The 27,660-nt window shown below is 42.6% G+C and overlaps 1 protein-coding gene across 4 annotated transcripts in view; it reads left to right on the forward strand.

Annotated features, from left to right (window-relative positions):
• Phldb2 (pleckstrin homology like domain family B member 2) overlaps positions 1–27,660 on the forward strand; it is a 112,493-nt gene that overhangs the window by 73,174 nt on the left and 11,659 nt on the right. For 3 of the 4 annotated variants that reach the window (XM_004672311.3, XM_045147462.1, XM_004672310.2), the window contains 6 exons: positions 642–731; positions 4,018–4,155; positions 8,406–8,546; positions 10,377–10,476; positions 21,694–21,898; positions 27,142–27,232. In XM_004672311.3, coding sequence (XP_004672368.2) covers positions 642–731; positions 4,018–4,155; positions 8,406–8,546; positions 10,377–10,476; positions 21,694–21,898; positions 27,142–27,232 — 765 coding nt within the window. The remainder of the gene's footprint in view (positions 1–641; positions 732–4,017; positions 4,156–8,405; positions 8,547–10,376; positions 10,477–21,693; positions 21,899–27,141; positions 27,233–27,660) is intronic. The other variant, XM_045147463.1, reaches the window with a different exon arrangement.

Genomic DNA, 27,660 nt, shown 5'->3' on the forward strand with positions numbered 1-27,660 from the left:
AAAAAAATTATTTTACTATCATTATTATTATTACTAACAAGATGTTTCATACATCTTGCTACATCATATGTTGGTACCTACTTTCCCCTCGTCCCTGTCCACATTCTACTGGGGACGGTCCTCAGTGGGGTTACATTTATTCTTCATATGTTTACAAGAAGAGAGAGAATGGCCAACCCAGGGCATGGATAATGTGATGTTTTCTTCTTCTTCTTTTTTTTAATTACAGACATACTTATATGGCTCTATCATGTGTTGGTACCATCCTTTCCCTGGTCTCTGACCCCATTCTGATGTGGGCCCTCCTCAGTGGGGTGGGCTGGCATGGGGTTATAAATTATTCTCTGAGTGCAGCAGTCAGATATTAGGTGGGGGGGGGCAATGCCTCAGGGTATGACGTCCCAACCTGTGGCTCTTACAATCTTTCCTCCCCCTCTTCCACAAAATTCCCTGAACCATGGTGGGTGTTTTGTTGTTGTGTTGTTTATTTGTTTGTGGTTTTTGTTGTTGTTAAGCATGAAGAAAAGAAACAGAAACAGGGACAGTGTGTGATTTTGATGTTTTTCTCTGATATAAAGTCAGTGTGTTTTTCAGTTGTATTTAAGTCCACACCAAGCTTAAGAGACTTTGTGTTTCTTTAGGAAAAGGAGAGTCTGTGTAATTTGGAAAAGAAGTACTCCAGCCTCACTGGAGGGATGGGGTTCCCTGTTAACCCCAGTACTCTAAAGGAGGTAAGACATTATTTTATAGATTCACTCTCGTCTCCCTGGAAATCAGAGCTACTTCAGTTTTGTGTGATGAGCCATGGAGTGAAACCATGACTTCCACTGGCTCAAGAAAGTCCCGTGTTCTTGAACGACTCTCTTGTCTCTAACGACTTCTGTTCTGAGGACACCGGGGATTATTGGTGTGTCTAGTGTATGTTCGTGTTGTTTTTCTTTGCACATGGATGTGTACACATGCACACCCATGTGCACACGCATCTATATTACTTGGCAGTGAAACTGTGGGGTAACTTGAAGTTGCAAAACATTTAGCTTCTAGACCAAGATGAGTCCTACATTCTCCTCCTTCCTTCCTACGACACTTTCTCTTACCTGTTCCGTCTCTGACTTTATTTCTTTTCCTCTTGATGAAAATGTCCCCAACAGTTGAGAAGGTGGTCTGGTTTCTTACTTTTCTCCCTAGCTTGGGAGCTCCTGTCTGCATGAAACTGTGCGTGTTCTTTATCCATCATTCTCCAGTCTTCATTATCTCACCTTCCCAAATCCCCTCCTGCAGTGCTACGTCACTGCACTGATACACCATTTTAGCTCTGCCATGGAAAATTACAATGCCAGCCAGGCGTGGTGGCACACATCTTTAATTGAGTACTTGGGAGGCAGAGGTAGGAGGATCACTGTGAGTTCAAGGCCACCCTGAGACTACATTGTGAATGCTGGGTCAGTCTGGACTAGAGTAAGACACTTCCTCAGGAAAACAAAAGAAAGAAAGAAATTGTAATGCTGATAAAAAAGTCATTTTCTTTGCATTTACTTATGTTTTCAAATTAAAGAAAAAAAACTGCTGCTACATAAAACCCTATATAACCAAAAGGACTGCCTTTACTTACCTCAGAAGCATTTTTAAGAATAATTCTGCCAGGTATGGTGGTGCACACCTTTCACCCCAGCACTTGGGAGGCAGAGGTAGGAGGATTGGTTTGAGTTTGAGGACACCCTGAGACTATATAGTGAATTCCAGGTCAGCCTGAGCTAGAGTGAGAGCCTACCTCGAAAAACTAAAAAAAATAATAAAAATAATACTAATTCTACAATAGCTGTGTTAGGTCACACAGTTTCTGGAACATGGAATAAAAGGGTGGCTGTGGATGGACTCTACTGGCATAAGACAGTGCCAGCAAGGTAGAGGTAGGACTTGCGGGCCACATGCATGAAGTGCCGTCTGTCTTCATGTGTTCTTGGAAGCTGTGAAGCGGTTTTAATCAGGGAGATGACCCACTTGCTGAGGCAGTTTGCTCTGCGACACTGGGGGACGCTGGATCAGAAGTACGGAGATGCTGGGACACTGGAACCGGGGCCGCTGTGGCCGTGTGGGCAGGAGCTAGAATTGGGAGCTTGGACTAGAGCAGTGGCAGGGATGTGGAAAGTTAGATGGATTATTACACATTTTGCAAGGAGATTTGAAAGTCCTTCCTGGCAGATTGGACTGGGGATGGAGGAGATAAGGGGAGGTATCAGAACACTGTTTTCCATTCACATGCTAAGTCCTGCCTCGGTCAGCAGTAGGACAGCGCAAGGGGGAAGGTTGGTCCTGGACATTCTAGCAGGAAGCGGCTTTCACCATCCAAGTGAACCAAATGCACTCTGAGTCCCTTTCATCTCTCCATAGGCTGAAATCCTTCTCCCCCTTCCCATTGGTCTTTGCTTTTTCTACACCATTCCAGGTGTCACAAGTGTATGTGTGTGTATCTGAACCATGTGTGCTTGTTGATTATCCATACCTTCTTTTTCATGTTCCAAGAAGACCCCATTCAGGAAACCTCCATTTTCTATTTCCCTGTCTGTTTTGCTTTCTCTTTCCCTTTTCTGAGAAGTGATAAATTTACAACCTAATTCTTTAAAGAAAACCCACATTTGACAAAAGCATACATTTTTGATGCAGCTCAATTGTGTAATGTAGGACTCCTATAAGAAATATTCAAAAGCTGGCTTTGAGCTCTTCTACTGCCTAGAAAAAGTATGACTCGAAGTTTTTGATTTCCTTTCTGATCTATTATCACAGGTAACATGAAAGTGGACAATCTTAATTCGTTGCTTCCTTTCTTCAGTTTAATCTGTAGAGCTTTATGTAAGACCTGTGTCCCTTTCTGAAGTAGAAGACTTTGATGCCTCCAGGTTATAGCGAGTCAAGGCTAGCTTTCTCTCCACTTTGCTATAACAATGGGTTCTCAGTAAAGAAAGAAATCTTTTTTTTTCTTTTGCCTTCCACCCTATAGGTTTTGCTACAACAGCAGCAAGTCACAAGATCTGTCCTTTCTAGAGTTACTTTTAGAAAGATTTAAGGTGTCCCATCATTAATGGGCTCAGACCAGAACCTGAGTCAGATTCAACTCACGTTCACTTTTGAGTGACTGCATTGTTTAATACACTTTTTTTTTCTCAAATTGTTTGATTGGTGTGGCAAAAAAATCATGATTGACTGGTATAATTATTTTCCATGAAATTTACAAGTTCCTTTTCCACAAAGGTATATTTAGGAATCTTGATTCACAGAAATTCTGATCTTTGTGTATTTTATCTAGGCCCATAGCCAAAACTGCATTGTTGAGTTCAAAGGTAACTGAAAATTCTATCCTGGTGGTAGAGATTCAATTTGAATTGGAACATCGTACAAGTGCAACTCCACTTGAGGGCTCTGTGTGTGTAAATCCAGTGTCTTCTTCAGTCTTTTTTGGCTAAAATGAACAGAGCCTAAATACATAAAATACATTATTACTTTTGTAAGTATTTTCTTATCACAAAACCCTGTAGATCTTGCCCCACTCTTTTGAACTGCAATTCCTCAAGAAACAGAGGAAAAATCTAAGAATACAACTTTGTGGAAAAGACTCTTGACTTGGGAGTGAGCGATTACAGTATCAATTCTGTGTCTCAGCTTTTCCACGTGTGATTATTTCCAGCGAACATGTCATGATAACATGATTCCATTCACAGCATGGATACTGGCTTCTGTTGAAATTTTAGATGGGAAGATATTGGTTCATCTTGATACTCACCAGAAAAAAAAAATATATATATATGTATGTATGTATGTATGTATGTATATATGTTTAATGTTTCAAATGCCATTTTTCACAAATAAGCACTGTAAATTCATTTTCATTGCTGATCAGTCACTTAACGAGACATTGAATAATACCCAGCTAATCCCATCGTCTTGGGAACACCCATGCTCTCCTTTGCTTGCCTTAGCTTTGGCCTCCTGTGTGTTTAACGTCTGAATTCCTCCTTTCAGGGCTATATCAGTGTCAATGAAATTAACGAGCCACGTGGCAATTCCACAAGTCTGTCCCCTTCCACCCAGTCCCCTGCTGACGCTGTTGTCACTGAGTGCGCCTCCGCTGTTTCGGGGAGCCAACCCCAGAGTTCAGAGGTGTGTTCGCATGATGTTTCATTCATTCACTGCTTTTCCTCATGTCAAAAATTAACCCACAGTTAACGGAAAATGAGCCCAATAAAAGCGTGTGTGGAGTGTGTTGGGCCAGAGGGCCAGGGTGATGCCGAGTTTAAAAAAACAAATCACTTTTGGTGTATTTTAGAAGGCAGGAAGTAAGAAATTAGCAGTAACTTCCAGGACAGAAGCCCAGAGCTTAGCACTCTAACCCAATCTAATTTCCTTGGAAAATTTTTTAAAAAAACAAAATCTTCTGTCGCTTGCTGGTTTGAATCACTTGTTCAGCTCGATTTTGTTTTGCAGTGTGGAGTATGTTAGCACTGTGCTTTCCTAAAGCATTCTTGGGGACGTTTAGTGATAGGAAATAGAAAGATGCCCTGCCGATCCAGGTGGCTTGCCGTGTGAGATTTAAGCAAGGGGGGCTTCTGCCCATTTGTGACTTCTTGGCTACCTCCTAACAAGACAGAACCCCCAGACTGTCGACTTCATTTCCTTTGCCTTCTCCTTTCATCTCACTTGGACATGTCTGTACCCTGTCTTTCTCCCATAAAGCAAAGATCATCTCTCCCTTCTGGATTTACGTTTCCTTCCACCCTTTCTCCTCATCCTATTGCTCAACCTTCGTCAGGCCCGTGGCTGGACATCATGGCTGCATCTGTCGAACCTTTCCCTTTCAATGACACACCCCCTCCTCTGCCCGCTAAGAAACACAGAACGCAGCAGCCGGAGCCGCAGGTAACTTGGCATGGTGTGCAGAGCGTGGGTATGAGCACTTTGTCTTGACAACAAACTCCCTCACGATGTCTAGCTTCTCAAAAGATGATTTTCTGAAGAACAAGTTGCATAGCATTTTGCTTTTTGCCCCCCCACAATCCCAGTATGTTCTAAGGGTGTTGGGATTGATCAGGTTTTGAGGCCCTTCTAGCTTTTGATAGGTTTTCCATCTTCAGGCTCTGGCTCCCATTCAACAATAAAGTTTCATAACTTTCTCAGCATGCTAATAAGTATTTCCTTAAAATTCATAGTATAAAAACTTGTTTCTGAAAATAAAACTTGTGGGCTAGGAGATGGCTCGGTGGTTAAAGGCGCTTATATACACCCCAAAACAAAACAAAACCTTGTGATGGCAGCACAATGTTTTTACTAGATATTATTGAAGTTGTAATATTAGATGTCATTCCATTGCTGGGTCCAAGTTTGCTAAGCATTTTTCATATCCTTTTTGATCCTTCTCACAATTCTTGTAGAGCAAGAATTACCTCTGCCATAGGACTTAGAGAACTAGGCTCAACCTAGCAAAGGAGATTTTCCAAGCACTCATTACAAGTGGCACACTCACTGACAAGATTTTTAAGAAACAGTTTATTATTCTAATGCATTATTTTCAGTTTACATAGTACTTATTCATAGTGGGGAATCCACAACATTTGTTTCATAGTACAGTGATGGCCACTAGATCCTTAAAATATACGAGTTTTGGGTTATCATGCCTAGCCTTTGTAATAAGCTTTGTTTTTGTTTTTATTTATTTATTTATTTATTTATTTATTATTATTATTATTTTTTTTTTTTGGTTTTTCGAGGTAGGGTCTCACTCTGGTCCAGGCTGACCTGGAATTAACTCTGTCATCTCAGGGTGGCCTTGAACTCATGGCAGTCCTCCTACCTCTGCCTCCCGAGTGCTGGGATTGAAGGCGTGCGCCACCACACCCGGCTTTGTAATAAGCTTTGTAAAGGAACTAGATCACCTGTGGATTGTCCAGCATTGCTCACTGCTATGTGAGCTGGTATGAAACGGAACTCATGAAAAAGGTGTATCAAATAAACAGTGTACACAAGAGGAAAGTTGGGGAATGGATGTATCAAGTGGCATCTCTAGTGGCCAAACTATCAATTTTATTTATTTAAAATATTTTATTTATTTATTTGACATAGAAAAAGAGGGAGAGAGAGAGAGAGAGAGAGAGTGAGAATGGGTGCACCAGGGCCTCCAGCCATAGCAAACACTCCAGACATGTACATCCGCTTGTGCATCTGGCTAATGTGGGTCCAGGGGAATTGAACCTGGGTCCTTAGGCTTTGCAGACAAAGGCCTTAACTGCTAAGCCATCCCTCCAGCCCTCAATTATCTTATTTTGAGTGGGGCCAGGTTCACTGTAGTACTGCTCAAGCCTCAAACTTATAGCCATCCTTCTGCCTCAGCCTCCCAAGTGCTGGGATTAAAGGTGTGAGCCACCACACCCAGCTAAAACAATCAGTTTCTAAACTTGTTGTTTTGTTTCAAACATCAGATAGACCATCTTTAATGGTGTTCCTTACCTAATTTATTAAGTTGCCGTTACAAAATATTACAAGTTGCCAGGCTTGGTGGCGCATGCCTTTAATCCTAGCACTTGGGAGGCAAAGTAGGAGGATGGCCATGAGTTCGAGGCCACCCTGAGATTGCATAGTGAATTCCAGGTCAACCTGGCCTAGAGTTAAACCTTACCTCAGGAAAAAAAAAAAAAATTATAAGTTTTGGTCCTTAGAATTCATGACATTTGGTCATAGTGAGAGCAATAACCAAAGTATCCTGATGTCATTCTCTAACGAAAGCCACCAATTAAGCAAGTAAAAGTCAACATGTTCTGATGATACAGTGGACTGTTGGACATAAATTCCAACTCTGCCATTTTCTACTTGCCTGTCCTTGGGAAGGTTTACTTAATGTCTCGGCATCCAGACCCTGATTTTCTAAAAAAGGGACACGACACCTATTTCACGGGATTATTGGAACTGAAGGAGATGATGTGGAAGGAACAGCCAACTGTTACGTAGATTATTATAACATTGAAATGCAAATGTCTGTCATCATGGACACGCATTCATTTTTCTATATTTCAGAAACCTGAGATGAGCATTAAAATGGTCAAACATAAAGAATATTTCATTAAGAAATCATTTTAGTATCAAAGCATTTTAAGGATGGCGAGAAGCCAAGAAAAAAAAATGAGATGGGTTTCAAGGTAGTGAAAATCTCGGCTTAGAACTCAGAGGTGCTGGGGAGTCTGCTCCGCTGGCAAAGGGCTTGCTGCAGGGGGACCTGAATCCGATCCTCAGAGTGCCCACAAAGAGCGGCCCGCGGTGCGCTTTCCACCCCAGTGCCGAGGAGGAAGGAAGGGTAGGATCTCCGGAACATGCTGGCCAGCCAGTCTAGATCAATGGGCAGGCTCCAGTTAATGAGAGACTCTGTCCCCCCAAAAGGTAGATAGCATTCTTGAGGAACAGTACCTGAGACTGTTCTCTGGTCTCCACCTGCATGCTTACACATATTCACACACATATACCTGCACTTACATGCATGTGTACACACACACACACACACACACACACACACACACAGAAGTCTGAAAAAAATTGAAATAAGCCACTGGAGGATTTCTAAATATGAAAGATTACTACAGAGACTCCTCATAGGTATCTTTTTAAAAATTATTTATTCATTCATTCATTCATTCATTCATTCATTCATTCATTTATGAGAGAGAGAATGGGAATGCCAGGGCATTCAACCACTGCAGAAGAATTCCAGACACATCTGACTTTATGTGGGGACTGGAGAATCAAACCCAGGTCCTTAGACTTTACAGGCCAGCACTTAACCTGCTGGGCCATCTATCTAGCCCTGTTAACATCTTTTTAGATAGAACAACAAGCTGGCAGGATGTCTTCTGTGAAAACTTTCTGCGGATTTGGCAGGCACTCATGTGACTAAAATGGCATTGCTGCTACTTTCAAACAATGGTCCCCACACTCGTTCTTCCTCTTCATCCTTCTTTCCCCCTACCACGTCCCCCCTCACTGGGATCTGCCCAGAGCTGTCCAGGCAACAGGAGAAAATGCTGTCTGACATTGGCCACTGGTCTTTTCACATAGTGAGACCATTGTAGTCATGGTGACCATTGTAATAACTTGTAAGTTGTGCTGAGATGCGAGAAGCAGGTACCGCCGAAGTGAAAAGGGGATTACAACATGTTTCAGGTTCGGTAATCAATGTTGCCATGGCCTGGCCAAATCCACGCTAGTGCAGATCTGTTAGTGAGCACAAAGAATAAGCTGGAGGTTAGACGGGAAACGTCTGTGTTGAAAATTCCAAACCTTCTTTGTAAATGCATTAATTCTTCACTTCTTCAGCGATCCACTTCAGTCAGTCAAGTTTTGCTATTTTGCTTTGCGTTTTGCATTTAAAGCACTTTAGAAGTCTGGAAGAAAGGAAAAAGCACCATAAAGAAGGCCTGTATCTGAGTGACACTTTGCCTCGAAAGAAAACCACACCTTCCATCTCCCCACAGTTCAGCAGTGCCACAATGGGGAGAAGTGGCACCCCAAAGGTAGGATCGGAAGTGCCGCGGGCTTCTCGTCCCGTGGGTCTTCTCGCTACATTCACCATGCAAAGGCCTGAAAGGGAAAACGCTAAATAACGAGCCATTAATTTTGCTTTTTCAGTAGACGACATAGCTGAATTGCCTTTTCTATCCTTTTCAGTGGATATTTGGAAGTATATACATTCTGGCCCAAAGAACATAGTCCTGGGTACTTTCTACTAAAAGAGAGGGGTAGGTGCCCTCATTCTTATAGTAGGAGGCCTCAAGATGTAGAAATAAGATTGGGGGCATAGGTCTGGGTTCCAGGAAATATTTTCACACCAAATAGTGATTTCACATGCATGACCCGGGCCTTAGCACTTGATAAGAAACCACTCATTTCAAAGCCCAGCACCACTGGGCAGTAGGCACTTACCAATCACTACCCCAATGACATGAACGGATAAAACAAGCAGTTTAAGTCAAGAGCTCTCAGCCGGTGACTGGTGGAGCCAGATTTGTAACCCTTATGGCCTGACACCGGTATCCTTGGTTCATGTTCTGCTTTTGTTCCCAAAAGGTCATTGCAGAAGTTCAAAGAGGTGAATGAGCGGGAAGTTCCAAGGGGGCAGACTTCAGATCTTTCTCTGACTCTTAACCAGAGTAACATTGCTTTAATCTATTTTAAGTGGAGTTTCAAGTGTGCTTCATTTACATGAGGACTTTGTTACTTTACTTTACGAAGGAAGGAAGGAAGAAGGGAAGGGGGAGGGAGGGAGAGAAGAAGGGATAAAGGAAGGAAGAAGGGAGAGAAGGAGGGAGGAAGGAAGGAAGAAAGAAGGGAAGGGGAGGGAGGAAGAAAGAAGGGAGGGAGGGAGAAAGGAAGAAAGGAAGGAAGAAGAGGTAAAGAAAGAAGGAAGGAGGGAAGAAGGGAGGGAGGAAGTGATAAAGGAAGGAATAAGGGAGGGAGGGAGGAGGGAAGGAAGAAGGAAGGGAGGAAGGAAGAAGAATGGAGGAAAGGAAGGGAAGGAAGGAAGGGAAGAAAAGAAGGAAGAAGGGAGGGAGGAAGGGATAAAGGAAGGAAGAAGAGAGAGATGGAGGGAGGGAGGAAGGAAGGAAGAAGGGAAGGGGAGAGAGGAAGGGAGGAAGAAAGGAGGGAGGGAGGGAGGAAGAAGGGAGGAAAGGAAGGGAAGAAGGAAGGAGGGAAGAAGAGATAAAGGAAGGAAGAAGGGAGGAAAGGAAGGGAAGGAGGAAGGGAAGAAAAGAAGGAAGAAGGGAGGGAGGGAGGCAGGAAAAGAAAAGAAAGCTGGCTGGTGGTGGTACCCTCCTGTAGTCCTAACATGCTGAAGGCTATCCCAAGAAGATTGCCATGAGTTTGAGGCTAGCCTGGGCTGCATAGTGAGACGGTCTCAAACAAACAAAAGAATCTTAAGACCAGTGAGACCTGAGTGGGGTCCTCCACTTTGCAGCCAACATTTAGCTGAAACAGAGGGAAACGGGTACATGCGGACAAGTGTGGATCGCCCCAGTTCTTTCGCATGGTGTGTTTGCATTCCTGTCCCACATCCTCCCTGTGCTCCTTATGCATGTAGCGCTTTCGCTCGTCCTCTCGGGTGATCGCGCATGGTGCCTTGCCCAGCTGTCTTCCCTGTAGGAATTGCTGCTACTGGCGTGGCTTCCTGGGAGGCAGAGTGAATGGCCTTTATTGCTTAACCTCAAGAAACGGGAAACGAGGACCAACGTTCTCCACCCTCTGTACTTAGCTAGGAGCCTGAGGAGACAGAGACAGAGAGAGGCGGTTCCTGGAGGAACATGTGGTGTACAGTTCGCCTGAAGTGTCCCTCTTACTTCCCACAGGCTCATCTGCCTCTGGGACAGAGCAACAGCTGTGGCAGCGTGCTCCCTCACTCGCTGGCCACCATGACCAGGGACACAGAGTCTCGGAGGATGCTCAGAGGTGTGTACCTTTGCAATCTCATGCCATGGTCTCCTGCTATACCGTAGAATTCCTTGGGGAAAGGTAGTGAAAACACAGCTGTGGATGTTAGAGAAAAAAATCAGCTAAAGTCTCATATGTATATTGCTTTTTTTTTTTTTTTTTCCTTTCCAGGTAGGGTTTTGCTTTAGCCCAGGCTGACCTGGAATTCACTATGTAGTCTCAGGCTGGCCTCGAACTCACGGTGATCCACCTACCTCAGCCTCACGAGTGCTGGGATTAAAGGCGTGCGCCACCACATCAGCCAGAAGTCTTAAAATTTAATGTGTTGCCTTGTGGAAAGAGATGTGTAAGTCACCATTGTATCAAAGTAACACTTCCTAGTTACGCATATGGCTGGTGCACTTCAAACCCACCCACTTTATTTTATATATTTGATAGAAGTTTAAAACCAGAAAGGACCCTAGACCTTCCCTTCCTTTTGATTAGAAGAAAGAAAAGAGAGACCACTGAGATTCGTTGAAGTTACCAGGGCGGGCACTTAACCAAGATCACTGGTCTTGTCTGGGGCTGAGATACTATGTTAAATAACCTTATGCTGGTGACTGAGAGAGCAAATTAACTCTAGCGGCCCAGAGCAGACTTGCTATGAGCCTTTTAAGGTAGGATTGAGCTCTGTGTAGTTAAGTTTTGACTCTCAGCAGCTTATTTTCATCGTAATAATATATAATTACATGTATAATAAAGTTTTTAAATTTTTTTTTTCAAGGTAGGGTCTCACTGTAGCCCAGGCTGACCTGGAATTCACTAGGTAGTCTCTGGGTGGCCTTGAACTCATGGCAATCCACCTACCTCTGCCTCCCGAGTGCTGGGATTACAGGTGTGTGTCACCACACCTGGCTTTTTTTTTAAATGAAGTTTTAAGATAGTCTTTATGGGAGACTGAAAGACGTTACCACAGTGTTGTAGAAGCAGTTTCTTGTTGAGATAAATTTATTGTATTAATAAGTTCATTTCCATCTACAACTTATACTACCCTGAACTTTTTTTTGAGAGAGAGACAGAGAGAGAGAGAGAGAATTGGTGTGCCCAGGTCTCAGGCACTGCAATCAAACTCCAGACACATGTGCCACCTAATGGGCATGTGTGACCTTGCACTTTCCACACCTTTGTGCTTCTTGCTTATGTGGGATCTGGAGAGTCGAACATGGGTCCTTAGGCTTTGCATGCAAGCCCCTTAACTACTAAGCCATCTCTACAGCTCACCCTTAACTTTTGAGCAGAATTGTGCTACATACCAGGAATAAATGACATGATCCTTACCTTTGAAATGCTTATAGTCTAGTGAGGAAAGAATAAGGTATATGACAAATGATTTCAATAAAATGTAATGAATGCAATGGTTGGTGGAGGAGTGTCCAGTATGTAGAAGGAAAAGCTGGCCGGATGGCAGATGTATGGCCCTTCCTTCACATACATTCAGGCATCAATTGGATTGAAAGCCTTCCCTCTAAACAGGTGCCCTTCAATTCTGACTGCTCAGCCTCTCTGCCTATGGTACTATGGAATAGTCACTGACTTCCTCATAGAAAAAAATACACAGGCTAGGGGGCTGGGGAAATGGCTTAGTGGTTATGACATTTGCCTGCGAAGCCTAATGACCTGGGTTCTATTTCCCAGGACCCACGTAAGCCAGATGCACAAGGGGGCACATGTTTCTGGAATTTGTATGCAATGGCTAGAGACCCCGATATGCCCATTCTCTCTTTGTCTCTGTCTCTTTCTCTCTCGTAAATAAATAAATAAAATATTTAGAAAAAATACACAGGCTAGAGAGATGGCTTAGTGGTTAAGGCACTTGCCTGTGAATCCTAAGGACCCAGGTTCAATTCTCCAGGTACCACATAAGCCAGGTGCATAAGGTGGTGAATGTGTCTGGAGTTCATTTGTGTAATGGCTAGAGGTCCTGGCATGCCCGTCTTCTCTCTCACTTTCTTTCCCTCTCTACTTTTCTCTCTGTCTCTAATAAAAATTTCAAAGGGGAAAGTGGGCAGAGGGAGGGCATTACCATGGGATATATTTTATAATCATGGAAGTTGTTAATAAAAAAAAATTTGAAAAGAAAAAAAATTTTAAAAATGTTTAAGTACACACAAAATAAAGAAAAAACTTTTTAAAAGTACGCAAGCTACATATTCATGTGCAGGTACATATATACGTTCATATATATGTGCATATAAATGTGCGTGTGGCACATATATGTATGGGACAAGGTTCTCAAGTCATCACTAGAAATGTCTTAAAAATTGACAGAGCTAGGATGGATGTGATGATATACGTATCTATCACTGGAGAAGCAGAGGCAGAAGGATTACAGTTTGAGGTCAGCCTGAGCTATGTAGGACATCCTTATCTTAAAAAAAAAATAAAAAGAGTCAGTGGAGCTGAGGAAGGTCAAGTATGCTTATGATCCCAACACTTGGGAGGGATCCAAGAGTTCAAGGCCAACCTGGGCATCATAGCAAAGAGGCTGGGGCTGGAGGGATGGCTTAGAGGTTAAGGTGCTTTCCTGCAAAGCCAAAGAGCCCAGGTGTGACTAGCCAGGAAGCACATGAACCAGATGCACAAGGTGACGCATGCATCTGGAGTTCATCTGCAATGGCTGGAGGCCCTGTCATGCCCTTGATCTCTGCCTCTCTCTCTCATTCTCTCTCACGCTCCCAAATAAGTATATATATATATATATATATTTTTAAATGTTAAAAAGGCTGAGAGTGTTCATGAAAAGTTTACGTTTGTAATATCTAAAGAAAACATATTTGATCAAACTTTTCTATTTTACTTGCTGTCATTTCTTAATAAGATAAAAATATCAATATTCATGAATGAGAAACATAAGTGAGTCTCTCTCTTCCTTATCACTGCTAAGGGTCAGCTGTATTTTTCTGTATATTAATGGGCTTCCTTGAACTTACGGGGAACCTCGTGCTTGTTTTGTGAAGAGTACCTAAGTGAGGTCTGCAGGTCACACGCGGGTGCACCAACCACCTGTGTCCTATTTGGTGCTCCTGTGTCTGGTGACACCCTCCCCCGGGTCCCCCGAAGCTTCACTCCGTGCTGCACTTCTGACGTATGGCTCTGCTTAGAGTTTCGTGTCACTCGGATGGGACAGCTCCAAGGAGCCAGAAAACCCCTATGTGCGTGATCCCTGAGCCATGTCCTGGGAACCCACCCTGCTCCTCAGCCTTGGCTCCTGCACAGGAAGAGTGGCCAGGGATGATGGCCCTGAGAGCCACAGCCGCTGGTAAAGCTGGCAGGATTGCACAAAGACCAGGAGGCATGAACCATATTCACTTAGAATTGCTTTGCCATGGGCTGGAGGGATGGCTTAGCTGTTAAGGTGCTTGCCTGCAAAGCCAAAGGACCCCGGTTCGATTCCCCAGCCCCCACATAAGCCAGATGCACAAGGTGGCGCATGCATCTGGAATTCATTTGCAGTGGCTGGAGGCCCTGGTGTATCCATTCTCTCTCTTGCTCGCTTTCTCTCTCTGTCTCAAATAAATAAATAAAAATATTAAAGAAAAGGATTTGTTTGCAAACATTTGCTGGCTTCATTAAAATGGCAGATATGATTAAAATTGAAAAGTTTTAGTCGGGCGTGGTGGCGCATGCCTTTAATCCCAGCACTTGGGAGGCAGAGTTAGGAGGATCGCCGTGAATTCGAGGCCACCCTGAGACTCCATAGTGACTTCTCAATCAGCCTGAGCTAGAGTGAAACCCTACTTCAAAAATCAAAACAGCAAAAACAAAGGTGTAAAGTTTTGAAAAAAATCGTACCAAGTGTAATAACTCAAATTAGATTTTATCATTGGCTTTTTCCTTATACAGTTAACTTAAATGCACCATTTTTTTTTTAAATTTTGCTGCTATTCACAATGGATGCATCAAGGACAGTGGTGTAAGTACCGGCCTTCGTCAGTGGGCTGTGTTTTCTTAGCGCTGACAGTGTGAACCACGCAAACAGAGTGCTTGGGGCGAGCAGCGTCAAGCTGAGAGCTAAGGGTCTGCTCCCCTGAGTGCAGTGGCCACTGGCTGTTGCTCAGCTTGTCAACTGTTCCTCTGCAAGTGTTCCAATGACTGAAATCTTTCCCCTTTTGTTTTCTGTCGAATGCAGGAAAGCCCAAGAAAGGTATGACAAGCTCCTTGCATGGTGTTTTTGTTTCCAGCAAACGCTGAAAGGTCATTGTCATCTTTAAGAAATGATCAGATGTTCGGCTGTACAAGGGTGGATTTTTTATAGTCTAATGCTTGTTTCTTTCATACAATAGCAAAAAAAAAAAATTTTTTTTTTTTTAAAGTCGCACATTTTCAAGGAACACAATGCTGGGGAACAGAGCTGGTGTTCCTTCACAGGCAGCTGCATGAGATGGGATTTGATTTGGCTTTTTATGCCAAGTTCAGACTGTGCAGGAAACACGGACGCTGTGGAAGCATTGGTTTGTAAGGCTCGGGATCTACAGTGCGTAAAGTGGGCACGTACACAGACTCAGTGTAAATTAGCAGGTTCCTTCCTTACAATAGCCGGGTATAAATAAACAAGGCAAGTGAAGGATGGATTTAAGAAACTTCTGGGTGCTCATTCCATTTAAGGACATGTTGTAAGCAAGCCTTAGAGAGTGAAGAAAGAGTTTTAATGACTGACTTGAATGAGTGAGGAGGCTACTGTTTAGATTAGGCTGTCATATACAGCCTTGGACTGTGTGTCAGATCATTGACATTTTTCACACTTCAGCTCTTAAAAATGATTTGCCATGGTCTGCTTGGAAGGAAAAAAAAGTATGATTTTATAGATAGAATCTTATTTGTGATTCTTCCTACTTTTCTGGCTGATGAGTATGTACAAAAATCTTACCTTTGTAGAAAGTCTTGTTTGACTAACTGCATGTGTCGTAATGCTTGTTTTCATAAAACTTGTTTTTCTCTCTAATCTTAGATTGAATCTAAAAATGTGACCACCGTTCCACGCTCATGTGGTATTGTTACTAACGCTCTCCAGGGCTGCATGTTGGGAGTGGCTATTTTTCTTGTCTTCCTGCCCTCCTCTCTGACCTTATGTCTTTTTCCATTTCTCTGTCGTTCTCCTCCTTCATTCCTGGCCTGGTCTGTTTCTTCCTCTGCCGGCTGTGGACTGTCTCTAGGAAGAATGAATTCCTCAGCAGGTGAGCTACAAGAGGCCTAGCCCCTCACATAGTGCTTATATTTCTCTTCTTAAACCAAGAATACAATCAGAAACCATCCTCTTTGTGTATGATAAGGTCCAGGTAACAACAGAAAAGCATGTAACACACATTTGGAATACATTTAAGAAAAAACACAAAACTCTAAATATCCCAGTGGTTCACTTTCAAAGCAGCTTTTGTGTCCAGTTAGCCAGAACTCATAGAGACTGACATTTGGAATAAGAATAATGGGGGGGAATTATCATTGTTTATTGTCTATAATTATGGAAGCTGTCAATAATTTTTAAGAAAAAATAGCAATAATAAATGGGCTTTGTGTATCCAATCTAATGACTTTCTCAGACACGGAGGGAACCTGAGCTGGTCTTGTCTCCTAGTCCCGAATGCGCTGTTAGACAAATCTCAGACACGGGAACTGGCTTCAGACCTTACAAACTTTCCCTTCAAATAGCTGTACTTGACAGTAAAGATTTAGAGCATTTTCAAGCTCCTCTATATTCTTTTAGTTGTTTTTACTCTGTTGAACGTTATTCTTGGTATATAATTAAAAAAAAAAAAACACAAGTAGACTTGGGTTTAGAAAGTGTCATATTTCCCAAGTCAATTCCTTTGCCCCACCCCAAAAAGTAGATGCATTCCACTTCCTTATTTGGCCAATAAGATGGTTTGAATTTACAGATGAGAAGTTCAGTGGCTATTTTGTGATATCCATGTTCTGAATAAGCAGGGATTCTTCAGTGAGCAGGATGCCTTTGTCTCCATGACAACCCCCCTCTCCCCTGCCAGCAGAAGCTTCCACTCCTCTGAGCCAGCTCGCCTGGGCCTCCCATTCTGACCCTACTAGAAGCATCTGTGCTTTGGGACGGCCAGATCCCAGCCCAGATTCTCAAGCCAGTTCTTCAGGATAATGCTGGCACGATTCTAGTGTCATAAGGGAGGGGCCCGTGCCTGTATGTATGTAGGTAGGTGTGTATGTACCATTTGTTTTATTTTTTAATATATATTTTTTAATTTTTTTGTTTTTTATTTATTTATGTAACATTTGTTTTATTTTTTAATATATATTTTTAAATTTTTTGTTTTTTATTTATTTATTTGAGAGCGACAGACAGAGAGAGAAAGAGGCAGATAGATAGATAGATAGAGAATGGGCACACCAGGGCCTGTAGCCACTGCAAAGGACCTCCAGACGCATGCACCTCTTGTGCATATCGCTAATGTGGGTCCTGAGGCATGGAGCCTCGAACCGGGGTCCTTAGGTTTGACAGGCAAGCGCTTAACTGCTAAGCCATCTCTCCAGCCCTTTTAAAAATATTTTTATGTGAGAGAGAGACACAAAAAGAAGTAGGAGAGGGAATGGGCACGCCAGGGCCTCTAGCCACTGTGGAGGAACTCCAGATGCATGCGCCACCCTGTGCATCTGCCTTCGGTGGGTCATGGGGAATTGAACCTCGGTCCTTTGGCTTTGCAGACAAGTGCCTTACCTACTAAGCCATCTCTTCAGCTCCGTATTTTTATGTAGAAGGTGGATTTTACTCTGTCACCCAGGCTGATTGAAAATTCACAGCAATCCTGCCTGAGCCTCGTGACTGCCGAGTTATAACGGTGGGGGAACATAGTGTTTGGCTTTGTGTGGCAGGAAGAAGCCATGCCAGGTGACAGCTGGGTGCATGGCAATGCAAAAGTGTGGCCAGTTGGCAGGATTGCATAGGTCCATCAGATGAAGCTTCCTGTTCACGCTGGATCTACGGAAATGAGAACCTTGTGTTCAAAAAGATGGCCATTGCTGTGACATCTATGTTGTCACGAAACTATAAAGTTATCCTAGTTAAGGGTCTTTTAGCCTGGAGTCAAACCTCAGCAGGTGGTGGATGTCTGGGGAGCTGATGTTTGTGGTCGTGATTACAGAACACATTGTGACTTGGCTGTCCCTTGTACACTCATCTGAAGAAAATTGAACTATTTTGTTTTCTGTCTTTCTTTTTTTTTAAAGATATGTTATTTATTAATTTATTTGAGAGAGAGAGAAAGGCAGATAGAGAGAGAGGGAGAGAATGGGCGTGCCAGGGCCTCTAGCTGCCGCAAATGAACTCCAGACGCGTACAGCTCCTTGTGCATCTGACTTATTTGGGTACTGAGGATTCAAATCTGGGTCCTTAGTCTTCATTGGCAAGCACATTAACTGCTAAGCCATCTCTCCTGCCCTGTTTTCTGTCTTTCTGAAGGCTATACGTTCTTTATCTTAGTGTGATATTTTTAAAGAAAAACAAAAGCACAACCCTGGAAGGTCTAAAGAACAAGACATGGAGTTGATTTAGAATGAGCTGATCATCTTTCTGCTCTTCATTCCGCCGAGAGAGGCTTTTCCTCAATAGAAAAATCTGATGGGGAGGGGGGAGATTGGGGCCCAAGTCATTGCCAGAGATAACATTCTTCTATGCTCTAAATTACACAGATGTCTTTTAAGAATTTGGGTTTTTTTTTGTTTGTTTGTTTTTAAATTTTTATTATTTTTAATTTATTTTTATTTTATTTATTTTTTATCTTTTCTCAATTTTTATTAACATTTTTCATGATTACAAAAAATATCCCATGGTAATACCCTCCCCCTCGCACTTTCCTCTTTGAAATTCTATTCTCCATCATATCCCCTCCCCATCTCAATCGTTCTACTTACATATATAAAATACCAACCTATTCAGTACTCTCCTCCCTTCCTTTCTCTTCCCTTTATATCTCCTTTTTAACTTACTGGCCTCTGCTACTAAGTATTTTCATTCTCACGCAGAAGCCCAATCATCTGTAGCTAGGATCCACATATGAGGGAGAACATGTGGCACTTGGCTTTTCTGGGCCTGGGTTACCTCACTTAGAATAATCCTTTCCAGATCTATCCATTTTTCTGCAAATTTCATAACTTCAGTTTTCTTTACCGCTGAGTAGAACTCCATTGTATAAATGTGCCATATCTTCATTATCCACTCATCAGTTGAGGGACATCTAGGCTGCTTCCATTTCCCAGCTATTATAAATTGAGCAGCAATAAACATGGTTGAGCACGTACTTCTAAGGAAATCCTTAGGATATATGCCTAGGAGTGCTATAGCTGGGTCATATGGTAGATCAATCTTTAGCTGTTTTAGGAACTTCCACACTGATTTCCACAATGACTGGACCAGATTGCATTCCCACCAGCAGTGTAGAAGGGTTCCTCTTTTTCCACATCCCCGCCAACATTTATGATCATTTGTTTTCATGATGGTGGCCAATCTGACAGGAGTGAGATGGAATCTCAATGTAGTTTTAATCTGCATTTCCCTGATGAGCAGTGACGTAGAACATTTTTTTAGATGCTTATATGCCATTCGTATTTCTTCCTTTGAGAATGCTCTATTTAGCTCCATAGCCCATTTTTTGATTGGCTTGTTTGATTCCTTGTTACTTAACTTTTTGAGTTCTTTGTATATCCTAGATATTAATCCTCTATCAGATATATAGCTGGCGAAGATTTTTTCCCATTCTGTAGGTTGCCTCTTTCTTTATTCACTGTGTTTTGTTTTTTGAGGCACGGTCTCGCTCTAGCCCAGGCTGAACAGGAATTCACTCTGTAGTATCAGAATGGCCTTGAACTCATGCTGATCCTCCTATCTCTGCCTCCAGAGTGCTAGGATTAAAGGCATGCACCACCAAGCCCAGTGTAGGCCTAAGGATTTGTATTTTATAGAGAGACTACAGAATGTCTCCTGCGTAGTCAGTGTGAATATGAAGGTTTTTCTTTTTTTTCCTTTTTCTTTTCTTTTTTTCTCTTTTTTTTGGAAAAGGCGAAAGATTTATTCGGTCTGAAGAGTATATGAAGGTTTTCCTAATGTAGCTGCCTTTTTTTTTCTTTTTTGAAATATACCTGTGCAACCTTTTCCAATGATTTCTGCTTTCCTTTTTTCCTCTTTTTCATAATGAATATTGGAAGCAATTTAAGAGGAATAATTAGTATTTCCAAAAGCACAAGTATAAAAGGTAAATGTTGACATGAGAATTATTTTGGCTTCGAGGAAGTGACGCAAGCTGCACTTGGGACTGAGCGAGCTTCCGGGAATGTGTGGTGCAGTAGCTGGGCAACCTGCTTTGGTGTTTTGTATCTTCCCCTGATCAGTGATATATGGCTTGATATATCTGTGTTTATAATTGATAATGGCAGATTATATGAAGGAATTTTGTTTTCCTCATAAGGCATCCATCTGAAATAACATGTTTTTTCACTTAGATATCTAAAACTACACCAAATTACTAATGACACAAAAACTCAGCACGAAACACAAATCACCTTATTAAACCCGTGGGCGGACAGTGCTTTCTGCAAGCCTTGTGAATGCTGCTCCTGTTTCTAGACAGAAATATTTAACCAACTGCTGAGGAAGATATTTGGAATTATTCTTCTTTCTTTTGTCTCCTTGCCTCCTTTTTGGTCACTTGTTTATTAGTGAAAAGTCTCGAGAGAAAAGGCAAACTTTAAATCTATCTAAATTGTGCATTCTCAGTAGCTCAGCTATTAACTCCCTGGGTAATGTCTTCTTCAAGAGAGATGATCAACTATCAAGAGATCGTTTTTAATGGATTTGGCATTTATCCTTGCTGCCTCTGCTTCCTGTGCATATGATAGAGATGAGAAAAAGTAGACAATTTGATGTGTTTTAAATTTATTTCTGAGAGAGAGGGAGAGAACTGACTTGCCAGGACCTGTAGCCTCTACAATTCAACTCCAGACACATGTACCATGTTGTGAGCATGTATGGCGTTGTGCACATGTGTGACCTTGTGCATCCGGCTTACACAGGTTCTGGGGAGTTGAACTTGGGTCCTTAGGCTTTGCAGGCAAGCACTTTTACCACTAAGCCATCTCTCCGATCCAACAATTTGATTTTTTTTAATGCCTAAAATCATGTATAAAACTAATGCAGAATAGGCCACTAACCTAATGCATCAATTATCTGAATTTGAGGCTAAAGAAAACACCTTCATGTATGATACTTTTGATCCTACCGATGGCTAACAATGATCAGTTGTCCTCAGACCACCAAGGGCTGAGTATCGAGATGGGAAGAGTTAGAACAGTGTAATTAAGAGGAGTCCAACCGTCAGAGGGATTCTTGACCTGGAGTGTTTGAAATAAGCAATTAGCAAGCAAGAGAAATGGGAAGAGGTGGAAGGAGAGAGAGACAGAGACACAGAGATAGCAGACATATAGAAGAGAGAGGGATGGTATTTATATCTTAAAAAGACAGGCCGGGCAGTGGTGGAGCACACCTTTCATCCCAGCACTTGGGAGGCAAAGGTAGGAGGATTGCCGTGAGTTCAAGGCCACCCTGAGACTCCATAGTGAACTCCAGGTCAGCCTGGGCTAGAGTGAGACCCTACCTTTAAAAACCAAAAAAAAAAAAAATAAATAAAAAAGAGAGAGACTGAAAAATTGCAGATAGTATGAAATGCAAGTTTCTCAACTCCCACACCTCAATGACCCACTTGCTTCGTGACCAGATTAAATGCCCCTGAAATATGAATGCCAGTGAAAAGTGAGTGCCCTGTAGTGCTGGCATTACTTATCACAGAGCACCATCTTGCCTTCACTTGAACACAGCTGATTAGGCATTTCATTGTGTTTGTGGTATCTGGGTTAGTTTGTGTGTGTGTGTGTGTGTGTGTGTGTGTGTGTGTGTGTGTGTGTGTGTGTTGTGTGTGTGTACACTATTTTTCTCTCAATTGTGTCAAGTTATACAAATGAGATTAAAAAAAGAAAAAAACTGCCAAGTGATCCCATGACCACATCTTGGGAACTCCTGTTTGTACTGAGCATGGTATTGTTTCTTTGGTCTTCCTGGCTTCAAACAAATGAAACCAGGGCCCAAGCTTCACATGCAGATGTTACTTGTTTCTGGGTTGAGTCTCAGAAGGTTCTGCGAGTGATAAATGAGACCTGTTTACATATTTGTGGATCTTTCCTTAGGTTATAATCATCAACAGATGAGCGAAGGCCAAAGGCAGAGATCTGAATTCTACAACCGCACAGCATCCGAATCGAACGTCTACTTGAATAGTTTCCACTACCCAGATCACAGCTACAAGGACCAGGCCTTCGACACTTTGAGCCTGGACAGCTCTGACAGCTTGGAGACCAGCATCTCTGCCTGCTCGCCCGACAACATCTCTAGGTAAGGCTTATTAACTAACGCTTGCTGACTTCAAAAAGAACCAAATTCTCTTTTTAAAAAAAAATATTTTATTTTTGTTTGTTCATCTATTTGGCAGAGAAAGAGTGGGGAGAGAGAGAGAATGGGCACACCTGGGCCTCCAGCCACTGCAAACAAACTCCAGATGCATGTGCCCCTTGTGTATCTGGCTCATGGGGGTCCTGGGGAATCAAACCTGGGTCCTTTGGTTTTGCAGGCAAACATCCTCAACCGCTAAGCCATCCCTCCAGCCTTAGAAACAAATTCTTGAGACCTAACAACTCAAGGCAAAAACATGTTAGGTGTCTTGGGGCCTCTGGAAACCGGTTTCCATCTTGTTTAACTTAACCAGTCCAACGTCATGTGGTCCGTGTTTCTACTTTGTCCTGATCCCTTGTAGTTGAATTCACATTGACACTGTGCTTAAAAATTGAGCTACCTCTGCTGGCCTCCAAGTTCCATTTGCAGTGCTTTTGATTAAACAAGGATCAATTTCCAGCCATGCAGTCAGCACTTCAAAGGCTCCTTGCCTATTTGTTTCGGTAGGAAAATAAAAACGCTTTAGCAATTCTAGATATTAAAGTTTGTATAAGGATTTAGCCATGCACGCTTGTATTCATATCCTGTGGCCTTTTGGGGAAGCTTTGGATATGAATGCCTCACCACCTACTTGGTAAAGTGAGTCCCAAATCCTGTATTCCAGACATAGACCTGCCCAGTCGCCACTCTCCTCACCCTCTTTCAGTGCCCAGGATGAGGAACGCTGAGAGCCTGGTGCCTCTGTTGTTGTTGGTATTGAAGGTTTGCTCAAACTGCCAGCCCAGCGCCAGAGCACAAGCAGTTAGGAAAGGCAGCAGTCGAACAGGGATCTTCGTAGGTGGCATCCAGAACACCATCCTAGAAGACAGTTAAATACCTTAAGCAGCATGGGGATTTTTTTCTGTAGAACTTATCCCTAATTACTTGTTTTCTAAGACCCAAGACCTATTTTTATGAGCTTTTCGTTTATTGACAGAATAAATAATGATGCTGAAAAAGCAAAACCAGTTCCCTGCTCATGTAACTTTCTGGTAATCACAAAAATGATGTCTCAACAAAATGAAGGGTACATGTCCCCACAACTAAGGAATTCTCCAGTTCTGCAAATGGATTTTTGTGACATAATAAACCACAAAACCAAGTTTGGGTCACTAGAATTTCAGAATGTAATTACTTCTTTAATAGACTTATAATTTTGGGATATTTTAGCTCAGCAAATTTTTCAGTCCTTTTATGTCCTTATGCCCATTTCAAGAAGTTTCCAAGGGAGAACACTCCATCATAGCTCACATTCTAAGGGTTATACTTTTTGTGTGCTTGCTGCTGTGAGCCTTGTAACTCTTTGCATTTTTTTTTTCATTTTCTCATTTCTCTTTATCTTTTTTTATTGACCATTTCCATAATTATAGACAATAAACCATAGTAATTCCCTCACCCCTTTCCCTTTGAAATTCCACTCTCCATCATACCCTTTTCCCTCTCAGTCAGTCTCTCTTTTATTTTGATGTCATCATCTTTTCCTCCTATTATGATGGTCTTGTGTAGGTAGTGTCAGGCACTGTGAGGTCATGGGTATCCAGGCCATTTTGTGTCTGGGGGTAGCACGTTGTAAGGAGTCCTACCGTTCCTTTTGCTCTTATGTTCTTTCTGCCACCCCTTCCACAATGGATCCTGAGTCTTGGAAGGTGTGATAGGGATGTTTCAGTGTTGGGTACTCCTCTGTCACTTCCTCTCAGCCAAGATTACCACCATCTAAAAGGAGAAGCTTCTCTAACCAAATATGAGAGTAGCATTAATACCTGGGCATAAACATTAAGAGAAGTGTTACCGGGTAGTTTGGTGGTCACAGTATATACATTTAGCCAGACACCAGCAGATGTTACACCCCTAGGGTTCATACTTCCCCCATAATAGGTTTACATCAGATATGTATTGCCTCCTGTAGAGTGGGCCTCCAGTCCAATTAGAGAGTAGTTGGTTTCCTTCATAACAGACATGCCACTATTGTACCTGTTCACTCATTTGGCCTAGATGGCCAAACTTAAGGCTTGCAATGTCCACTGTTTATTTCCACTGGTGATTTCTCCCTGTCTCTCTCCCATGGAACTGCGTGCAGTGCAGCTTTTGCCAGCTTTCTGTCAGCTGGTTTACACAGATGAGATTTTCAGCTCAGTTCCAGCAGGATTTCTCAGTGACCTTGCAGTACAAGTATGTGGAGTCTTCAGCAGTAGGGTCTTACCATCTATTCCTGGTGGGAGACTAAGAGCCTTGGCAATGGCCTATAATGTTTTGGGGGCATCAAGGACCTCCCTGGCCAAACAACCCACTGGAAGGTATCCCATCCCTGGCACTGAAAATTTTCTAGTAACAATCTATGTACTCTGTTTCCATATGACCTGCTCATACCTTAGATTTTGATTAGCCCTTCTCCCACCTTTCCTTTACTCAATCTCTTCCCGTGATCTCACTTATGCCTTTCCTCCTGCAGTAGTCTATTCTTCTACTTAATATATACAATACCATCCTCTTAAGTCTCCCCTCCCTTCAATGCCTTTTATAGCTCCTTTCTAGCTTACTGGCCTCTCCCGCTGAGTTTTATTCCAACTCACATAGAAGTCCAGTCATTTGTAGCTAAGATCCACATATGACAGAGAACATGCATCACAATCATGGGTAAAAGCTTATTTTTGTGTATAACATGAATTCTTTTCAAGGAAGATTGGCACTGACAGAAAACAATCTGTTTTTCTGTCTGCTTTACATGCAATCGTTTATGTCTTCAATTTTTTGACATTCTGAATAAACTCAGTAATATGTCCCCATGAGCGCTGGTATCTGCAGTTGTTAGCACAACACAGTCAGTTTTATGGGAAGCAGCTATGGACAGTGGCCGCGGCAGTGGACAACTACTCACTGGGAATGATAGTACTGTCACCATGCAAGGAATTAAGTGACAAGGGCCAGGCGTGGTGGCGTGTGCCTTTAATCCCAGCACTCGGGAGGTAGAGGTAGGAGGATCACTGTGAGGTCAAGGCCACCGTGAGACTACATAGTGAATTCCAGGTCAGCCTGAGCTAGAGTGAGACCCTACCTCCAAAAACCAAAAACCAAAAACCAAAAAAAAAAAAAAAAAAAAAAAAAAAGAATTAAGGGACAAATGTGTCTCACCCAGACACACCAAAATGGTGACTGTAAGATGACGCTATGTTAGTGGGCTTAGTTTTAACAATTATTTCATAATGTATACATATAGTAAAACATCACATAATATGTAGTATATCTATAGCAATACATTTCTGTCATGCATAGTAATGTAATACTATAATGCATAGCAATATATTACTATAGCAGTAGCAAAACAATAGTATATAGCAACACATTTCATAATGTATAAATATACCAGAACAGCATGGTAAATACATATTCATTTGTCAATTAAACATATAGTCAACAAAGCAAAGAGAAAAGGAGATAAGTTAATTTAAAAAGAAAAGGTAGATAGGAAACTCTAAATACACTGTCTAACAATGTGACTAAGGGGATAGGCTGGTGTTTCCCACATGTGTTATGCTGGGGCTTCAATTCAGGCCTCATGTACCCTGGGCAGGTGCTCTGGCCCAACCCTGTGCGGTGATAAACCGGGGAATAGTTAAGATCTGAGATTTAGTGAAAGTCAAACCACTTCTAAATTCATTAGAGACATAATACATATCTGATCATAGAAAGCACTATAGAGGACTGGAGGGATGGCTTAGCAGTTAAGATGTTTGCCTGAAAAGCCAAAGGACCCAGGTTCAATTCCCCAGGACCCACGTAAGCCAGGTGCACAAGGGGGCGCATGCATCTGGAGTTCGTTTGCAGTGGCTGGAGGCCCTGGAGCACCCAGTCTCTCTCTCTCTCTCCTTCTCTGTCAAATAAATAAATAAAATAAAATATTTAAAAAGTAAGCACTATAGAACATGAATAGTTTTATTCATATTATAAATATTCATACTATAAAAAGCTGGAGGATTTCTCAGTTGGGCCAAAAAGGTTTCTTCCTTTTTCATCCATAAGGAATAAGAATTATTGCAGGAAAATTAATTTTTTTTTCTTGAGTTCTTGCTGGCCATAAAGAATAGAACTTACATATCCTTTTGTACGTTGCCCAGAGATATTGGAATAACAGGAAATTACAGCATTCTCTTTCTGAGGAGAAAACCTGTAGCTAGAAACTGGTTCAAAGGTACACTGCGAAGTGCAGCCCAGCTGTTAGGCTGACCAGGCTCCGCTGTTTCCAAAGGTCCTCTCTCCCTGCCGCCAGGGCTTCGTAATGGGCCAGCAGGACAGAGACGATGTGCGCTGGCTTCCTGTGGCGCTTGACTGCTTTCAGAGGAACTCTTAGTCATAAGTGTGAACCTTCTGAAGTTTGAGTTGGTAAAAAATCAAATTAGGGCCGGCCGTGGTGGTGCACGCCTTTAATCCCAGCACTCAGAAGGCAGAGGTAGGATGATTGCTATGAGTTCGAGGCCTCCCTGAGACTACAGAGTGAATTCCAGGTCAGCCTAGACTTGAGCAAAACCCTACCTCGAAAAAAAACAACTACAAAAATCAAATGAGGAAGCTAGATATGGAGGCTCACTCCTATTTCCAAGTTCTTGGGAGGCTGAGTCAGGAGGATAGTTAAGTTTAAGTTCTGGGTCAGCTTGTGCCATATAGTAAGATCTTGACGCAACAAAAGTGAACGTGCATTTACATAGGTAGTCAGAGAAACTTGAAAAATATAATAACCCTGAGGTCTCTGCTCATTCATTTTATCTACATTTTTACAAATTTATTTTCCAGGCCCCGGGGATGTAGCTTAGTCGATACAGTTCTTGTGCAGCATGAGCAAAGCCCTGGCTTCGATTGGCAGCACCGCATAAGAGCAGGCTGGCGCGTGCCTGTCATGTGCCCGCTATACGAGCTGGGAGCAGGACATTCGGAAGCTCCAGGCGATCCTTGCCTATGTAGTGCATTTGAGGCCAGCCTAAGCTACATATGACTCTGCCTCAAAAGCAAACAAATAATCACAAACCACATTTTAACTGTGTCTGCTTGCACTGTATTGCCCTGGGTCCTGTGTGTGTGTGTGTGTGTGTGTGTGTGTGTGTGTGTACTTACCAGTCTGAGTGAGTATTCTTAAAAGGTCTTTCTGTTTGCTTCAGTGCCAGCACTTCAAATATTGCCAGAATAGAAGAAATGGAGAGACTATTAAAACAGGCTCACGCAGAAAAGACCCGGCTGCTTGAATCCAGGGTAAGCAGGAGAGTTCACACCAGGCCTCGGAGCCGGCGCAGCCCTGGGGTTGACATCAGCAAGCAAAGCCTACTCCACAGGCTTTACTTGGTGCTGTGATCTTGGGGTGCTCCCTCCGCCTTCCCCAGCCCGCTTTGCTGTCTGCAAAGTTTAGGTGACAGAAGAGAGGACTTCCAAAGCTCTCTGCTGAACTGCAGCTCCTATGACTTGAAATGTGGATGCATTTAAAGTGGACTTAAGTGGAGGCTGTATTTCCCCTGTGGTGGTCACTTTGATGTTAGCCAAGGAACTGGGAAGAATAGATCATTAAGCAGCTAGTGCTAAGTGTACTTTTGTAATATTTAAAAGCCCCGTGTGATTGTTACTGTGCCTTTATTCCAGGCCAGAATCGGGACTTCCTTAGGAATCCCCTAATGCCTTTGCATCCT

Source organism: Jaculus jaculus, chromosome 4 (genome assembly GCF_020740685.1).
Source record: "Jaculus jaculus isolate mJacJac1 chromosome 4, mJacJac1.mat.Y.cur, whole genome shotgun sequence".
NCBI lineage: Eukaryota > Metazoa > Chordata > Mammalia > Rodentia > Dipodidae > Jaculus > Jaculus jaculus.